This window comes from Ambystoma mexicanum, chromosome 6p (genome assembly GCF_040938575.1).
Source record: "Ambystoma mexicanum isolate Mex_15411 chromosome 6p, UKY_AmexF1_1, whole genome shotgun sequence".
NCBI classification, from domain to species: Eukaryota; Metazoa; Chordata; class Amphibia; order Caudata; family Ambystomatidae; genus Ambystoma; species Ambystoma mexicanum.
In genome coordinates this window covers 312,301,589-312,318,942 of record NC_090935.1, presented here as the reverse complement: position 1 = coordinate 312,318,942, position 17,354 = coordinate 312,301,589, and the positions used below count along the sequence as shown (strand labels likewise).

Below are 17,354 nucleotides of genomic sequence, written 5' to 3'. Positions count from 1 at the left end.
ACATAAATAGTTGTTATCACTTGTATTGGTGTTAACGTGATTGCTCTCCTTTGGTTGTGACAGGAAATGGTTTGGGGGATTCTAGGCTGCACTTGGTATATGACAGCCAAAACCTCTTGTGTTTCTCCCAGTGCTTGTCTTCAGCGACATGGAATCACTGGCGTGTCCTACACCTTTCTTTGTACATGAAATACCATTAGGTTTCCGTCTAAAAGATTAACAGATCAGACACGCAGGTGGTAAAATAAAGCATGTAATTGAAAGACCATTCCACGTCAATTATTTACAGCAAAGCAGTACAAACAAGACATTATCTGCTTGAAACAACACATTTAGTTAATTCTGAACACACAATCGTTATGTATTTTACACCAAGATAAAATCCTGTTTACAGAAAGGAAATCGCATTTGTTATTTGCTACAATCAAGTGTTTAAGAAGCGCGCCTCCGCGGCCTGGGATGCCGCGTCATCAAGATTCCAGTCGATCACTTTGAATCATTTTCAGCTTGGGGTATTTTCTTTCATGTTCATTACTTGAAAAAGATAGTCCAGCATCTGTAAAAATGAAAAACAGACTTTAGTTTTAATATTTCCATGTACAAGAGAATCATACAGTAACGAAACATATCTCTTGTGGTTTATTATGATTGATCTAAACCATAGCATCAATTGGTCACATAGGTCAAAAACTAAACCAAAATCTGAATCCGAGGACCCAGTGTATAGCATGGAGATAGTAAACTGTTCCCCACTGCCTAAAGACCACTCGGTGGCGGGTAGCGCAGTCGCCATATTTAGGTGTGGTACACCTGAGGATGTGCGTGTGTGTGTGGAGGTGGGGTAAGGATTACCCTCTGGGCTGGTGCAGGTATCCACACTATGAGGCCACAGCAATGAACACTCACCTTCAGGCTGCTTACTCTCAGGTGCTGGGTGCATGGGTGCGGATACAGCCACCCGCTGGTAGAGGGCTACCACAGATTGTCCACACTTTTAGTGCAGAATCGTACCCGAGAATGCCCGGGCATTAGAATGAGGATCATACCTGCCATCACGAGGGACGTAGCTAGGATTGTCTAACAGGTGGGGCCTGAAGCTAATGTAGTTGGAGCCACCGCAGTGACATGAAAATCTGTAAATGCCCACAAAGCGCTGCTGAGAGGGTATTTACAGATTTTAGGTGGGCTTTGCCCGCTCAGGCCTACCCTGTCTATGCCTCTGGCCAGGCCCATCTCACACGTGCAGCACAAATGGGAGTCTTAAACCTGAGAAAAGCATATGTTCTGTCTATGCCATAACATGTCTCCTTACTGGCTCAAGTATTTTGTTTTTTAGATTTTGGCTCACCTGTTCCGGTAGAGCGACACCTAGTGGAGTAACACTATTGCTATGGGTAGTGGTAGATGGCAAATGTGTATAAATACACCTCCACCTTAACAGGGTGACGGTGTACACTCCTAGCTGCATTGCAACAGTGGTCAATATCTAGTGGGGTCCCTAACACCAAAGGAAGCCAGTGCCATTGTGGAGGTGGGAACCCCGACTGCTACTGAAGCTGGTGGTTGCATAGTCCCATGACTTGACAGTGAATTGCCCGGGATGCTAGACGGCCCCACCTCCTACTGCCCAGATTAAAATCAGGAATATATGTTGCTACATAAGCCTGGTAAATGTATTAGCCCAATGCATAAATCTATTTGTATCAATAGGTCACAGGTCCAGATCCAGCAGTGCAGACTCAGCCTTTCATCTTTATGAGGTCAATAAAATGAGAATTGCTGAGTTTGGTAATAGCAGGAACTGACATTATAGTGATTGGAATTTTTGGGATTGAAGAGCTTCAAAAAGAAATGATTTGTATTACATAATTGAGATAAGGCTGAAAGAAAGCCAACATTTAGGTTTTTAGAACATCACCAAAAAAGTAGGTTTTAGATTTCAGTGGCAGGTAAGACAATAAGAAAATGGCGGCAGGTAAGAACTGCCGGACCCATCTAGGACTTCTATTTTCCTGTCTAATGCTAAGATGTTGCAGAGCCTTCCAGCACGCTTCCACTCTAGTATTTCTCTTAACTTCCATAATATACCTTTTTGACTTTCCTCTTTGTATTGGTCCCATTGAAGCATAGGCATGCAGGCTCATTATGCGTTCCCGGTAGCACGCTGGTAATTCCGGCAGGACACCGGGGAACTACTGTACTGTCTCCGCCGCCCGATATCCCGGTGTTACTGGGATATTACGGGTGGAGGTGACGCTGGTATATCCTCATTCCCGTGTTGTCCCATAGGACCCCATGGGAAGGGGATGCCGCAATCACAGGCACCGGCAGTGCCATTGATTGTGGCAACTGTCTGCCAGCAGCGGCCTCAACTACTGGCAGGTGGATCACAGCCCCTACCGGCAGACTTGAAGGTCCGAGAAGGTGCCGGTACACGTTGTTACAGGCACCTTATTTCCCGACCGGCAAACTTGTAATGAGCCCCTATATCTCTAAATTAGTGAACTATATGACTCCTGGTTCTCCCAAAAAAACATTCCTTGCTCCAGTTCCTAGCTTAAGGAAAACGCCTTGTAATGTGTTCGCCTATTTTCTGCATTCATATTCATGAGGTATTTGGATGCTTCCTGGTTAAGGGTACTCTTTACTTCCTCTTCGCCAGACTTCACAGACTCCTCATCGATCTCCAGATGCAGCCCGGGCTCTAGGCTGGAAGGCATGCAGCCCTGGCTCCAGGCTGGAAGACACGCCGCCCTGGCTCCAGGCTGGAAGACACACAGCCCTGGCTCCAGGCTGGAAGACACGCAGCCCTGGCTCCAGGCTGAAAGAAATGGAGACCTGGCTCCAGGCTGGAAGACATGCAGACCTGGCTCCAGGCTGGAAGACACGCAGTCCTGGCTCCAGGCTGGAAGACACGCAGACCTGGCTCCAGGCTGGAAGACACGTAGCCCTGGCTCCAGGCTGGAAGACACGCAGCCCTGGCTCCAGGCTGGAAGGCACGCAGCCCTGGCTCCAGGCTGGAAGACACGCAGTCCTGGCTCCAGGCTGGAAGACACGCAGCCCTGGCTCCAGGATGGAAGACACGCAGCCCTGGCTCTAGGCTGTAAGACACGGAGACCTGGCTCCAGGCTGGAAGGCATGCAGCCCTGACTCCAGGCTGGAAGACATGCAGCCCTGGCTCCAGGCTGGAAGGCATGCAGCCCTGGCTCCAGGCTGGAAGACATGCAGTCCTGGCTCCAGGCTGGAAGACATGCATCCCTGGCTCCAGGCTGGAAGGCATGCAGTCCTGGCTCCAGGCTGGAAGACATGCAGCCCTGGCTCCAGGCTGGAAGGCATGCAGTCCTGGCTCCAGGCTGGAAGACATGCAGCCCTGGCTTCTGGCTGGAAGGCATGCAGACCTGGCTCCAGGCTGGAAGACACAGAGACCTGGCTCCAGACAGGAAGACACAGAGACCTGGCTCCAGGCTGGAAGACATGCAGCCCTGGCTCCAGGCTGGAAGACATGCAGCCCTGGCTCCAGGCTGGAAGACATGCAGTCCTGGCTCCAGGCTGGAAGACATGCAGTCCTGGCTCCAGGCTGGAAGACACGCAGACCTGGCTCCAGGCTGGAAGACACAGAGACCAGTCTCCAGGCTGGAAGGCTCCAGAAGGATGAATCTAACTTTGCCCTGTTGGGAAAGACCTACAGAAATGGGACGTTCTATGGATGAGGCTGATTCAATGGCTGGTGTAGCAGTGACACTTCTGGTTCTTTCGTGCTGACCCCACTCTCTAAACATGCCACCATTAAGCGCTCTCGTTCATGTAGTGTGTGTACGCTTTATGGATATTAAGTAAATATTACCCTGATTTTTTCCAAATATTAATGAATGTCCCCACCCCAATACCTGTTCTTCCATCTTGATCTGCTTCCTTGCAGTTTTTCCCCCCAAAAGATGTTGTTTTTTGATAACGACCACCTGCCTGAGCAAGCACTGGGCCGTCCCCCTTGAAGAATGTTACAGGTCATGAACTATATTTGGAAAATGATTCAAGATAGTTCTCAGAGCCATCGGCCAAAAGGCCTCTGCTGTGATAATGATTTACAATTTATACAGCGCTTACGCCTAAGTCCTGTGCATAGAACATATTTACATACATCATCATCATCCCAACCAAAGTTGGTACTCATTTATCGACCTCGGAAGGAAGCAAGGCTGAGTTGGCCGTGCCGGAATTCGAAGCTTCGACCTGCAGATGACACATAGATCGCAACAACAAGAGATCAACCTGCTGAGCTATCTTACCGACATACCCCACTGCATTGGTGAGATATTTCCTAATTATGAGTGAAAAGTAGGAGATGTTTGCACCACCCATTTTACAGATTTCATTTGAATTCGATTTAATTCGGAATCTAGCGAACATTATCCAATGACTAAGAAAGGTGTATGATAGAAGTCAGAATTTCAGAGGTGTAAATTGTTCATTCTATGCTCATGCTGAAGTGAATCATGTACACCTGCGCCACCAGGTAAAGCAATGCATTAGCTTGCATATCATTTTATTTCCAAAGGCATGTTAAGCATTCATTTACTTTCATGAGTTTTGGCACATATGAGGAGCTTGAGCACCACAGTACTAGTGAAAATGAATGCTATGGCATATGGAGCAGGGAGGATGGCATTTGTGGAGGCAGACATGCACCAGTGCTTTGGCCATGACCCAACCCTCAACACACTCTAGCACCACAATGTCTGCCTGATAGTCTGCATAAGCTCCCTGTGGGCCCCACTCTTTCCTCACTTCTCTTTTACTCCTTCCTCACCAATTCCTTTGCTCCTCGTCAACCCACTATCCCTCCCCCCATGTTCTCGTTGCTCCTCCCCCTTTCATTTCCTCCATTATCTTGCCGCTAGACCCTCCCTCACTCCTCACCGGCTGTTTCCAATGATTTATCAAAGCCAAACCCATTGGCTTTGCAAACACTTATTTTTTTTATTTCTCGTCAGTTTCATAATTTATACACGCATTAAGGGAATCATACATTGTATGAAATCTATCGAATGCTAATTGATATACAAACATTGAAATATTAAACATTGTCTCAGTCTTGAGATTCTGGAAAATTCAGGAAAATAGAAGAGGAAGGATTCCTGCATCGTATTCAGGCAAAACATACCAGGTGCAAATGTAGAACACACGTTCATCCCAGAGGGGTATCTTGATGCTATTGACAGATAACAGATATTTATTGCTACCCGACTTAATGTTACTGCTTTTATCAACCTCGGGACGTAGAAGGGCTAAGTGGACCTGACAGGATTTGAACCCGTGATCATGGGGTCAAACACAGGCCCCTGTAGTGGATGCATTAGGCCACTGAGCCACAGATTCCTTTATTTATGCAAAATACTGTCACTTGGAAAATAAACGGCGTGGTCTATGCGTGGGCGTTGTGAAACTGACGAGCTGTGCACCAGCCCTCCTATAACACATAGTGTGCCTATTGTAAACCAGGGAACCTGTGTGTAATGATGGGAGACTCTGCCACATTATTCCCCGAAGGCAGTTGTCTGCTTCATAACCTCGGCATTTGTCCATAGTTATACCAACAGTATTTCTCTTTCCATTAGTTACCCTTATCTCCCTCTTTTGGAAAAAGGGCGGATGGAGACATTTTTCTTTCATTGGCATAAAAAGCAGCAGATTTATTTTCACAACATTACTAAACACTAAATGCTTCTCATCACAGCAAAACCAAACGTTGTGAAATTGTTCTCCAGGTGCGGCGACCAGCCAACTGCTCCATCTCATAACATTGCTTTCCCTATTTTCCAACCAAGTCCACTCTAGGCCAAAGCTCCCCCAACCCTTATTGTCTATGCCCCGTCAGCCCTTGCAGGTGATCCTGGGCTTGAGGAGTGCCGTTTCTGTCAGTGGAAGCCGAGCCCTCATCGATACAACGCCCTTGCCGCTAGGCCTCAGAGGAGCACTGATTGTTAGAGGAGCGAAAACCCTTCTCGCTTTCCACACAGCTCGTTAGTAGCAACTACAGTGTCACTGGTCGCTAAAACACTGCTTCACCGTTCTGCGACTGCAACGGCGAAGCCTTGCACTTTCCTTGCTACTGAAATCCTTATGTAGGGTGGGTGGGAGGAAAAAACTGCTCCCGATCTCGTTCCTCTGGCGCTTGTTGGGAGACAAGATGGTGCTGCCAGCGCTCCACACCGCTCTTATCCTCAAGGGCACGCCCCCTTCCTTTGTTGCCCTTTCGCAGGCTTCTCAGCATGTTTTGCGGGCTTCCCGCCCCCTCACACTCTTCCCGGGCTAAACATCTCGCTTCGATGGCTTTTGTCCAACCCTTCCCCCTTACCCAAGGGGGAGGAAGGAGGATACTGCCCTGTTATCTGGGCACCTCCTCAAGGGTTTCACCCCGTTGTCACCTCCATAAAAAGAGCCTTTCTTCGTTTGGGCTTGAGCGCTTAGTCCCAGGCTACTTTGTTACATGACACTTATTTTATTTATAAAAGAAGTATATCAACTAGCCCTTAGCTCTGGGTCGCTCCTAGTTGGGCAACAGGGCCCTCCTCTTTCTTGGGCTGCATGGCCATGGATGTGCGGGACAACCACGCCTGGAATTGTTGACAGATCCAGAAGCAACAGAGGAGTCTTGTGAGGTGTGTGAAAGAAAGGCACTGGAACAAAGGAGTGTGGGTAGGCAGGATGCAGCGCTGCCCCCTGTCCATGGCAAAAAACATGAGACAGAAGGGATGTGTGGGAGCACCCATCACAGGTGTGTGTGTTCATGAGGCAGGCGAAGCACTGCCCGCTACTTCATTGGATGCTCTGCACAGTTTATCACCTGAACCGGGCCTTCCTCCTTCACGCAAAACGCCAAAGATAAGCCTCCCAAGACCCCACACACACCATTGTAATCCTCCCAAAGTACACTCGAGCACTCGCAGGGTGTAGTTATGAAAAGCTATTCATCTCTCTATGTCAGCAAAATGCTAAAGTAGGCAACATGATGATAAGACCGCTGCTGGATAATGCAAAGCCCAGATTGATTCACAGTGCGTCACCCTTTCTCAATTCTCATGCTGAACTTCCTTTGCATCTTGTACTCAGGTGGCCCTGAATCATGCTGTTCCCATCTTCATCTTGTATCCTGGCTTGCAACATGATGTGTTACTACTGACTTCTGCAAATGTGTTCGCTCTTCCCTCTTGCTTCTCCACTCTTTTTGACTGCTTACTCTCTGTTCTCCCCTCCTCACCCTTTCTCCCTTTTCCTATCTCCTCAACTCCTCCGCCTTACTTTATCCTATTCACTTACTCTATCAGAATTTTCCCTGGACCTAGTATGATAGCAACCTTGTCTGTCTCCTCCACCCTCCCATAATTGCCCCCCACACCCCTCCCAGCACTATCTGAAATGTTGTCAGGCCTAGTACAGTAGCTGCCTGTTTCCATTTCCTTCCACTCTCCCCCTCCCTTCCTTATTTTTTTCTTAGCTCTTGCACTATCTGAAATGTCGTCAGGCCGAGGACGATAGTTAATTTCACATCATTACTGTTCATGGCCTGTGAAAATGTTGTTGCATTTTCCCTTGTTCCCTCCTTGCCTTGAAGAGCTTTGAAACACATTGTGTATAGGCGCTATATAAATAAACTATCATGTCATACCATATCATTGCGTGGATGGCCTAAGGGTGCCAGCAAAGGACTGAGAAGCACACATGTAATGCACGCATGTAATGACCTGAATTAGAAAAATATTGTGCATGGAGGCAACAGCTTTCAACCCACCCCTCTTCAAAACTCCTGCTGCCCAGAGGCCCGAAGGCCATTTCAACTGAAAAGAGTGAAAGACCCTGTCGTCGGCATCCCTTACTGTAGTAGACTTCCCATACAAAAAGATGACTCTGCACCTGTGGCCACCAACAAAAGCATAAGATGACTGTCGGTAGTGGATCATGCACATTGCCTCTGGGGCTCTACCAAGCCATTGCACAAAACATCCGAGGCCAGGGGCTAAAGACAATCAAATCTACATTTTTTAAAATGTGTTTAATTTCCGACTCCATTGACAGGATTCAAACCTGAGGGGCGTCCATAAGAAACCATCGTAACATCCACTGTGCTATCAGGTAGGTGCTGCATCGCTAATCGTTCATTCAATAGACTGGCTCCCATGTAAAGCCCATCTTTATGTGGCAAACAGTCCATTGAATAAAACAAAAGCAATCCAGCACCTACCTCATAAGGCATACTCTTGACGTCAGACAAGAACTAAAAACATAATTTAAGGAATCATTGCGGACGCCCCAGTTGCAATGGTTTCCAAGTAAAGCTTTCGGGCTTGAAGTGCTGAAGCACGCCGCAGTCATTTAACCCCTGCATCCCTCATTTTGAGCAAACATTTCTTTTCGGCCCTTGCCACAGGTGATGGCGGCATGATATCACGCTTTGAATCGAGGTCGATAAAATGGACAAGATTCGCTCGGATCAAATAACGGGGCCCGATGGGGAAATGCTCCCCGCCGCTTTCTCTACCCGAGATATCAGAAACGCGAGGAACTATTCACTCAAACTGAGCTAAACATCATTTTTTCTGTGGTAACTATTGAAAGCAACTAAGTATTTGATTACAAAAGTAACTAAGTAACTGTAGTAACGCGTTTACGAAATTGGTGGTGGAGGCTAGGGGAGTCAAGAATGTAATTGAGTTCTTGCAATAAAACTAATAAGCATTGGACATGTTTATGACACAATAAGGCGTTACTCCAGTCCTGGCGTAGAGAAGAAATGCTGCACCCACCCACCCTCCCCACCCCCCCGCTACTTTGGAGGTGCTGGATTTCTTTACTTTTATTCAATAGACCGCTTGCCACATAAAGCCCTTTGGAGGCTGCATAAAACTGCAGCTGTGGGGAGGAGGGTGCGTGTGGGGGGGTGGGGGGGTGGGGGGGGGTGGGGGTCAATGGCACACTAATACTGGTGGTCATTTAATCATTGCTGGAAATGGGGAAAATCTATTGGGGGAACCCTCTGTACCTTGGAGGACTGGGGCCGTGGGAGAGAAGTGTGTGGGGGCAACGGCCTTGGTCCAGGCCACGTAACCACTACAGTATCTCTTCATAGAACCCAATCCTGGCGATTTGCATAAAAGCAAAGAGCATTATCGGATGCTGTAAGAAACATTTTAGAGAGAATAATGGAAGTTGGGATTCATTTGAGAGGGTTGTGGGGGACAGGGCTGCAAAGAATGTTGCCCGTATGCTGTGCGTGTCTCCCCCCGCCCCCATAGTTGTCCATATGCTGTGCGTGTCTCCAGCCACACCCATAGTCGCCCATATGCTGTGCGTGTCTCCAGCCACACCCATAGCTGCCCATATGCTGTGCGTGTCTCCCCTCACCCCCATAGTCGCCCGTATGCTGTGCGTGTCTCCCCCCACCCCATAGTTGTCCATATGCTGTGCGTGTCTCCAGCCACACCCATAGTCGCCCATATGCTGTGCGTGTCTCCAGCCACACCCATAGCTGCCCATATGCTGTGCGTGTCTCCCCTCACCCCCATAGTCGCCCGTATGCTGTGCGTGTCTCCCCCCACCCCCATAGTCGCCCGTATGCTGTGAGTGTCTCCCCCCACCCCCATAGTCGCCCGTATGCTGTGCGTGTCTCCCCCCACTCCCATAGTCGCCCATATTCTGTGCGTGTCTCCAGCCACACCCATAGCTGCCCATATGCTGTGCGTGTCTCCCCCACACCCATAGTCGCCCATATGCTGTGCGTGTCTCCCCCACCCCCATAGTCGCCCATATGCTGTGCGTGTCTCCAGCCACCCCCATAGTCGCCCATATGCTGTGCGTGTCTCCAGCCACCCCCATAGTCGCCCATATGCTGTGCGTGTCTCCAGCCACACCCATAGCTGCCCATATGCTGTGCGTGTCTCCCGCCACCCCCATAGTCGCCCATATGCTGTGCGTGTCTCCCCTCACCCCCATAGTCGCCTGTATGCTGTGCGTGTCTTCCCCCACCCCCATAGTCACCCGTATGCTGTGCGTGTCTCAACCCACACCCATAGTTTCCCATATGCTGTGCGTGTCTCCCCTCACCACCATAGTTGCCCGTTTGCTGTGCGTGTCTCCCCCCACCCCCATAGTCGCCCATATGCTGTGCGTGTCTCCCCCACACCCATAGTCGCCCATATGCTGTGCGTGTCTCCCCTCACCCCCATAGTCGCCCGTTTGCTGTGCGGGTCTCCCCCCACCCCCATAGTCGCCCATATGCTGTGCGTGTCTCCCCCACACCCATAGTCGCCCGTATGCTGTGCGTGTCTCCCCCCACCCCCATAGTCACCCATATGCTGTGCGTGTCTCCAGCCACATCCATAGCTGCCCATATGCTGTGCGTGTCTCCCCTCACCCCCATAGTCGCCCATATGCTGTGCGTGTCTCCCCCCAACCCCATAGTCGCCCATATGCTGTGCGTGTCTCACCCCACACCCATAGTTGCCCATATGCTGTGCTTGTCTCCCCTCACCCCCATAGTCGCCCGTTTGCTGTGCGTGTCTCCCCCCACCCCCATAGTCGCCCATATGCTGTGCGTGTCTCCCCCACACCCATAGTCGCCCATATGCTGTGCGTGTCTCCAGCCACCCCCATAGTCGCCCGTTTGCTGTGCGTGTCTCCCCCCACCCCCATAGTCGCCCATATGCTGTGTGTCTCCAGCCCATATGCTGTGCGTGTCTCCCCCCAACCCCATAGTCGCCCATATGCTTTGCGTGTCTCACCCCACACCCATAGTTGCCCATATGCTGTGCGTGTCGCCCCTCACCCCCATAGTCGCCCGTTTGCTGTGCGTGTCTCCCCCCACCCCCATAGTCGCCCATATGCTGTGCGTGTCTCCCCCACACCCATAGTCGCCCATATGCTGTGCGTGTCTCCAGCCACCCCCATAGTCGCCCGTTTGCTGTGCGTGTCTCCCCCCACCCCCATAGTCGCCCGTATGCTGTGCGTGTCTCCCCCCGCCCCCATAGTTGCCCATATGCTGTGCGTGTCTCCAGCCACACCCATAGTCGCCAGTATGCTGTGCGTGTCTCTCCCCACCCCCATAGTTGCCCATATGCTGTGCATGTCTCTCCCCACCCCCATAGTCGCCCATATGCTGTGCGTGTCTCCAGCCACACCCATAGTCGCCCATATGCTGTGTGTGTCTCACCCCACACCCATAGTCGCCCATATGCTGTGCGTGTCTCCCCCACCCCCATAGTCGCCCGTTTGCTGTGCATGTCTCCTCCCAACCCCATAGTCGCCCATATGCTGTGCGTGTCTCCCCTCACCCCCATAGTCACCCGTTTGCTGTGCGTGTCTCCCCCACCCCCATAGTCGCCCGTATGCTGTGTCTCCCCCCACACCCATAGTCGCCCATATGCTGTGCGTGTCTCCCCCGACCCCATAGTCGCCCGTTTGCTGTGCGTGTCTGCCCCACCCCCATAGTCGCCCGTATGCTGTGCATGTCTCTCCCCACCACCATAGTCGCCCATATGCTGTGCGTGTCTCCCCCACCCCCATAGTCGCCCGTTTGCTGTGCGTGTCTCCCCCACCCCATAGTCGCCCGTATGCTGTGCATGTCTCTCCCCACCCCCATAGTCGCCCATATGCTGTGCGTGTCTCCCCCACCCCCATAGTCGCCTGTTTGCTGTGTGTGTCTCCCCCACCCCCATAGTCGCCCGTATGCTGTGTGATGCTGCGTGTCTGTACCACCCACACTGACTCTTTGCATTACTCCCATTACTTGCTGCAGCCACCCCGCAAGATAGGGCTGGCCATCCTGCTTATGCCACCGGATTTGCCCTCAGGCATTGTATGTGCCGCCGCCCTCATCATGGGGTCAGGCTGCTTGGCTGTGCCACCTGTACTGACTCTTTGCATTACTTGCTGTTGCCACCCTTCAAGAGGGGCTGGCCATCATGCCTATGCCACCGGGCTTGACTCTATGCATTACTTGCCGCCGCTGCCCTGCAATATGGGGTTAGGCAACATGCATGTATGCCTGTATCCTCACAAGCACTTATGTAACTACGTAAGCCTTCTTAAGAGCGCTGCGATGCCCGAGGGCAGTTGTGCGCTTTACTGATGTAAATAAATAAACCAAGATAAATGTTTGCCGGCGACCCGCTCCGTCGTCTTCCAGCGCATTCCCTGCACTGCATTTAATAACATGTTCTAAAATGTGTGGGTTCCACGCCTTGCACAGCAGACTTCAGGCCGCACACACCATTTAGACCACACGCCCTCTTTACAGGCCCCTGGATTTCTCACCCCACTTTAAGCACTGCGCACCAGCATTCAGTGCCTTGAATGTAAAAAATTTACCAATTACATTTAAATATACACAGTGTAAATTAATGGTTCTTCGTGTGTATTCCCAGGTGACGCTCTAGAAACGTCGAGTCTCCTTAAAAAGGCGCGTATCTAACAGATAGACTGTTAGGATGAGCAGTGACGCAGCAGGCAACATGGCTGACGGTGAAGGTCCCACGACACGCTCCTGGGCTGTAAAGTCCCCCCCGCCCCCCTCTTTATCCCCGTGAACCACTCACACCATCCTGGTGAAAGATTTACTGCACTGCCCCGGGAGGCAGTGTTTATCGACACAGCAGCACCCTCTCGCCCCGAGAGGGGCTTGGAAGGGCCTGGGGCGCGTGCTCCTCTTTACGCAAGCTGGTCCTGCCGATGCGCCACTTCCCGATGGTGACGATATCGCCTGCCTTTGTTTTGCTTAATTTATTGGACAGCGTGTGCTGTTCAGGGCCCTTTCTCAATAGGTTAGTGTTGCTGAGACTAGCGCTGGCAGCCAACATTCTGCTCACGAGTTATCAATAATATAACATGGCTCGAAGGAAATCGTGACGGGCCATGGGTATTTTAAATGCTTATGGCATACACTCCTATATTCACATTAAATGTTCGCAAATTAAACCAATTTTTTAGGTCGTGTTAGAGAGAGATTCAGCACTCTTGTAACCGAGAAAAATACATTGATGGCGAGTTTACCTATTGCTTGTGCATAATAATATATACTTCTATGCCTATGGACAGCCCAGGGCTTTAAGTGGGTCGGGGCCTCCTGTGATCGCGAAACAGCAGAAATGTAAACCCTTGCTAGGATGTTTGCCCTATCGTTTCACACGACCACTGAAAGTGTCACTCTCCTCTCCCAGTCGCAGTGATTACCCTCCCTCATCTCGCGAGATGCTGCTGTCTCTGTGGAAGCAGCGATTGACCGTCAATGCATGGGGGCGCTGTAACCCCAGAAGAAGCCAAGTGGAAACATGAGCACCCATACACTGCAGAGCGCTGGAAGAAGGCCTCTCGTAAACTGCACCTTCCGAAGGGCTTTCTTCTTTCCTAGCGGCGGGATCTGCGCCCACATGTTACACACAGATCTCTGCAGCAGGCGCACATACCTCATTAGCCATCTCAATGGCGTGGGAAATGTGGACCCACGGGACACAAGCATATGCCTGCAGAAGACACCAACGCCCTGAGCTAGTTTACAGGGATTGGAAGCGGCCCCAGCATGTTTCCATTTGATTTCCTTTGATCATGTAAATGTTTTTTGGGATACATTGCTGTAGTTGCTGATTAAGGCACCTGTGTAAGGGGTGTTCATCTCTTTCAAGCAATGCAGGAAAACTCGGCCTCGTCTGTTAGGACATTCCCTGATTTATATGGGCCGACACCTCCTTCTAAGGTTCCTTAGTTTCTCGGGATTGGTTGACGTCTCAGACAGGGTAGCGCTTATTGGCCATTCTTCTTGTTTCGTGGATCTATAGGACTTCCCCTCAGTGTCCTACACGACTTTGCAAACGGCCTCTGCTGCCTCCCACTCTTGCTCCCTTTCAATAGCCTCCACTCAGGGCTGGCCTTAGCGGTGGCAGTGCCCTGGGCCGCAAAACAAACATTTAGCACCCCCTCTGACCTTAGAAGTCTCCCCTGAGATGGCGTGGCGGGGAGCTAATGGCGCCCTGGGCAGTCGCCCAGGCTTCCCTGCCCTAAGGCTGTCCATGCCGCCACTCAACCATTCGCACTGCCTCACTCAGTTGATGCAGGTCTGTCTGGTTATACACACAACCATCTGTCTGTCTACTTAGCCATTCATTTGCATTTTGGGATCGAGAACCAGACCCAGATGACTGTTCGGGAGAAAGATGCCACGACAAGGAAGGGGCACAGGAAGACTATCCGGCTACTCGCGTGAGCATGCACATGTCAGAACATGCAGAGAGGTGTGCAGTATGGGCACTGCTGCATGAGCCGGTGAGATGAGGTGCATGCCTGCAAGACAATAACCTGTGAAGTTGCCTTGGTGTAGAAGTCCTGCAAAAACAAGGCACTATATGGCAGAGTCTGCCGGGCCTCGGTGGGCAAAGGCGCACAGCGCATAGAGAACCCAGGGCATGGTTTACATTAATATGGAATATTAAGGAAATGTTGGGGCGAGCATTAGGTGACTAGGTGAAAAGTGGTGCAGGACGCGGGTGCTTCCCCATAGGATGGGAGACTCGGGTACACACAAGCAGCCAAAGAACGATGCATGCGAGGCCGATTCTGCCAAGAAAGGGTGTGTGTGGGGTGAGCAAGCAGAGCCTGTCGACACGAATTTTCCCTGTCTTAGTAGCGTGAAGCCTAGCTGGGCGACCGATAGTAGGTTGTATAGTTGTTGAAGTACCAGGTGGTGGCAGGGGTGGTACGGGATGCAGCATATAGTCTAGAACCTGTGCACGAGGACAACTGTGGCAGAAATAAGTGTTGGCAGCTTGTTAGGGTGATGAGATCCTGCTGGGGAGAAGTATGAGGAAGGTAATAGCATGGAGTATCTAATGTGAGGGCCCGCTCTATAGGTGGTCCTATTCAAGGACACCCCAATCCTCTACCAGTGACCGGGGTGGGGCTTGGGAGAAGACAGTGCTGTTTCTCGCTAATGAGGAATTTCTAGATGAGGAGTTTCTTAGGATTGTTTAGAAAATGGAGAAAGCTGGAGATAGTCAATTTCTAGTGGTGGTGTGTTCCATATTATACAGTTGGAGTGTGAAAAGTACTCATTGCAGAGCTGTTTCTTATCACAGTCTAGGTCTCTAGGACCTCAAGGCATTGGTCTGTCAGGCTGAAAAGATTGCAGAGGTGGAAATGTCATTGGCAAGGTATGTTGGGGTGCTCAGCCGGACATGTTCTCTGTTCCTCATGCTCTTGAAGGCAGAGCAGACTTTGGCAGATCGCCATGTTCACATACAAGAGCATTCTAAGGGCGTGTACAGTCATCTGCCGTCACCCTTCCCCCACGTATACGCTGTAGAAAGCAATCCTTGTTTTTCTCTCCCCTCTTATGTCACTCAACCACATTTGATGTGATTTCTATGCATCTGTCACTCTTATCACTCTAATACCACATCAGAATCCAAGCGTTGCATTCATGGATATTATTCTCCCCCAGTTCATTGATATTCAATTGATCAACAATGGAGGGATGAAGGGCTGAGTCGGCCCTGTGGAGGTTTGAATAAATAGCAACACGTTGCTCATAAATCTGTGGGGCGAGTGCTCAACTCGCTGAGCTTTCTGACTGGCTGGACCACCGCTAGAGCTCCTTTGATGGCGGCGTCTAGGTGGCAGTTGAAATATTTGCTTAAATGCTCGCCAATTGCCTCGAGTACACGTGAATGTGGCCAACGGAGCAAGGAGAGTTCAGCTTTAGTTTCCATATCATTAGATTTTTTGGAGACCACCGAACCAGGCTCCGGAAAACGGATTTGTGTTTCCGCAAGCCACTGAAATTCAGGTCTCATCCGATCTCCTTCAAAGACGATGTTTTAGCATGTTGAAAAAAATCAAAATGGTTACGTGAAAAGAGTTGACTATGTTGAGTGATGCAATGGTACCTTTCATGCCGTAGTAAAAAACCGTGCCCCTTACAGAGTATTTCAGCATGATGGTCTACAGTACAATAGCCCACAGTGCAGGATTAGTCATAGGTCCTCCAAAATCAAACAACTACTCCAATTGAGCAAAGAAATACGCACACATACACACGTGCATTGTTCATCTTAAATGCTCTCATTTCATTGACCTCGAGAAGTAGACGTGGTCTACTGAGCTTTGAGACTGTGACATGTAGGGCACAACCAACCGAGTCATTTGTTGGCTTAAAACAAAACTCTCAAAACTAAAATGCAAACGTTAGCAGGACAAGTTTCCCAAGAGCAACTATGTACTTTACAATTAACTGGTGTTTAACCAGAATCCTGGGGCAAACTCAGCCTCAGAAGATTATCGGTCCCATGTTTACATTTTCCATTCAAGAAGCTGAATGCCTCTTCAATGGCCATTTGGTCGGATGGTCATGAGCCAGTTGTCATTTTCTTTTCTCGTGTTCATCTGCTGAGATAAGATTATTTACGTGTGCTCAATTTCTTGATTTTCGATGTCTTTCAAATTACCCAATTCTTGCTGATTGAGCCTATCAGTTAAGAATTAAGAAAGTCTCAGTCACTGGTGAAAAGCTTCTCTTAAGACTCTGGAAGTGAAAGTAACCTCTCCATGTTGAAGAGCGGCCAACCTAGATGGGAAACTGCCCACTATGGAGAGGTGAACCATGATATCGAAGAACTATTAGTCCTTCTTCAACAAAATATGGGACATACACCTTTACATTTACAAGGATCGAATGGGAAGGGCAATCTATGCTCCTTTTGTCTCCCTTTTCTCTCTATTCCTCATTCTGTTCCTAGCCGCTTGCCTTCCTCACCAGAGTGGTACATTCTGGCGAGAGTTGAGGGTTGCTGTCCGATTGATCTACCAACCCAATGCAATCGTTATGTTCCTATCCCCTTGCCTTTCTTGACAGAGTGGTACATTCTGGTGAGAGTTGAGGATTATTGTAAAATGTATATACCAACCCATTCCAATCATTCAGTTGCTAGCCCCTTGCCTTCATCGCAAGAGTGGTACATTCTGGTGATAGTTGAGGGCTGCTGTCAAATTTGTATACCAACCCATTGCAGTCATTCCGTTGCTAGCCCCTTGCCTTCATCGCAAGAGTTTTACATTCTGGTGAGAGTTGAGGGTTGCTATGAAAATTTGTATACCAACCCATTGCAGTCATTCCGTTGCTAGCCCCTTGCCTTTCTCACAAGAGTGGTACATTCTGGAGTGAGTTGAGGGTTTATTTCGGGTCACTATTCGATTGATATACCGACCTAATCCAATCATTCTGTAACTCACCCCTTGCCTTCCTTGCCATAGTGGTACATTTTGGTGAGAGTCGAGAGTTGCTGTCCAATTGATCTACCAACCCAATGGATTCATTC

General features: G+C 49.8%; 1 protein-coding gene across 1 annotated transcript in view; it reads right to left on the bottom strand.

Moving 5' to 3' along the window:
- Positions 1-237: 237 nt before the first annotated feature.
- Positions 238-17,354, bottom strand: part of GRP (gastrin releasing peptide) — a 36,350-nt gene continuing 19,233 nt past the window's right edge. The window contains exon 3 of the mRNA XM_069626540.1: positions 238-556. Coding sequence (XP_069482641.1) covers positions 503-556 — 54 coding nt within the window. The 3' untranslated portion in view covers positions 238-502. The remainder of the gene's footprint in view (positions 557-17,354) is intronic.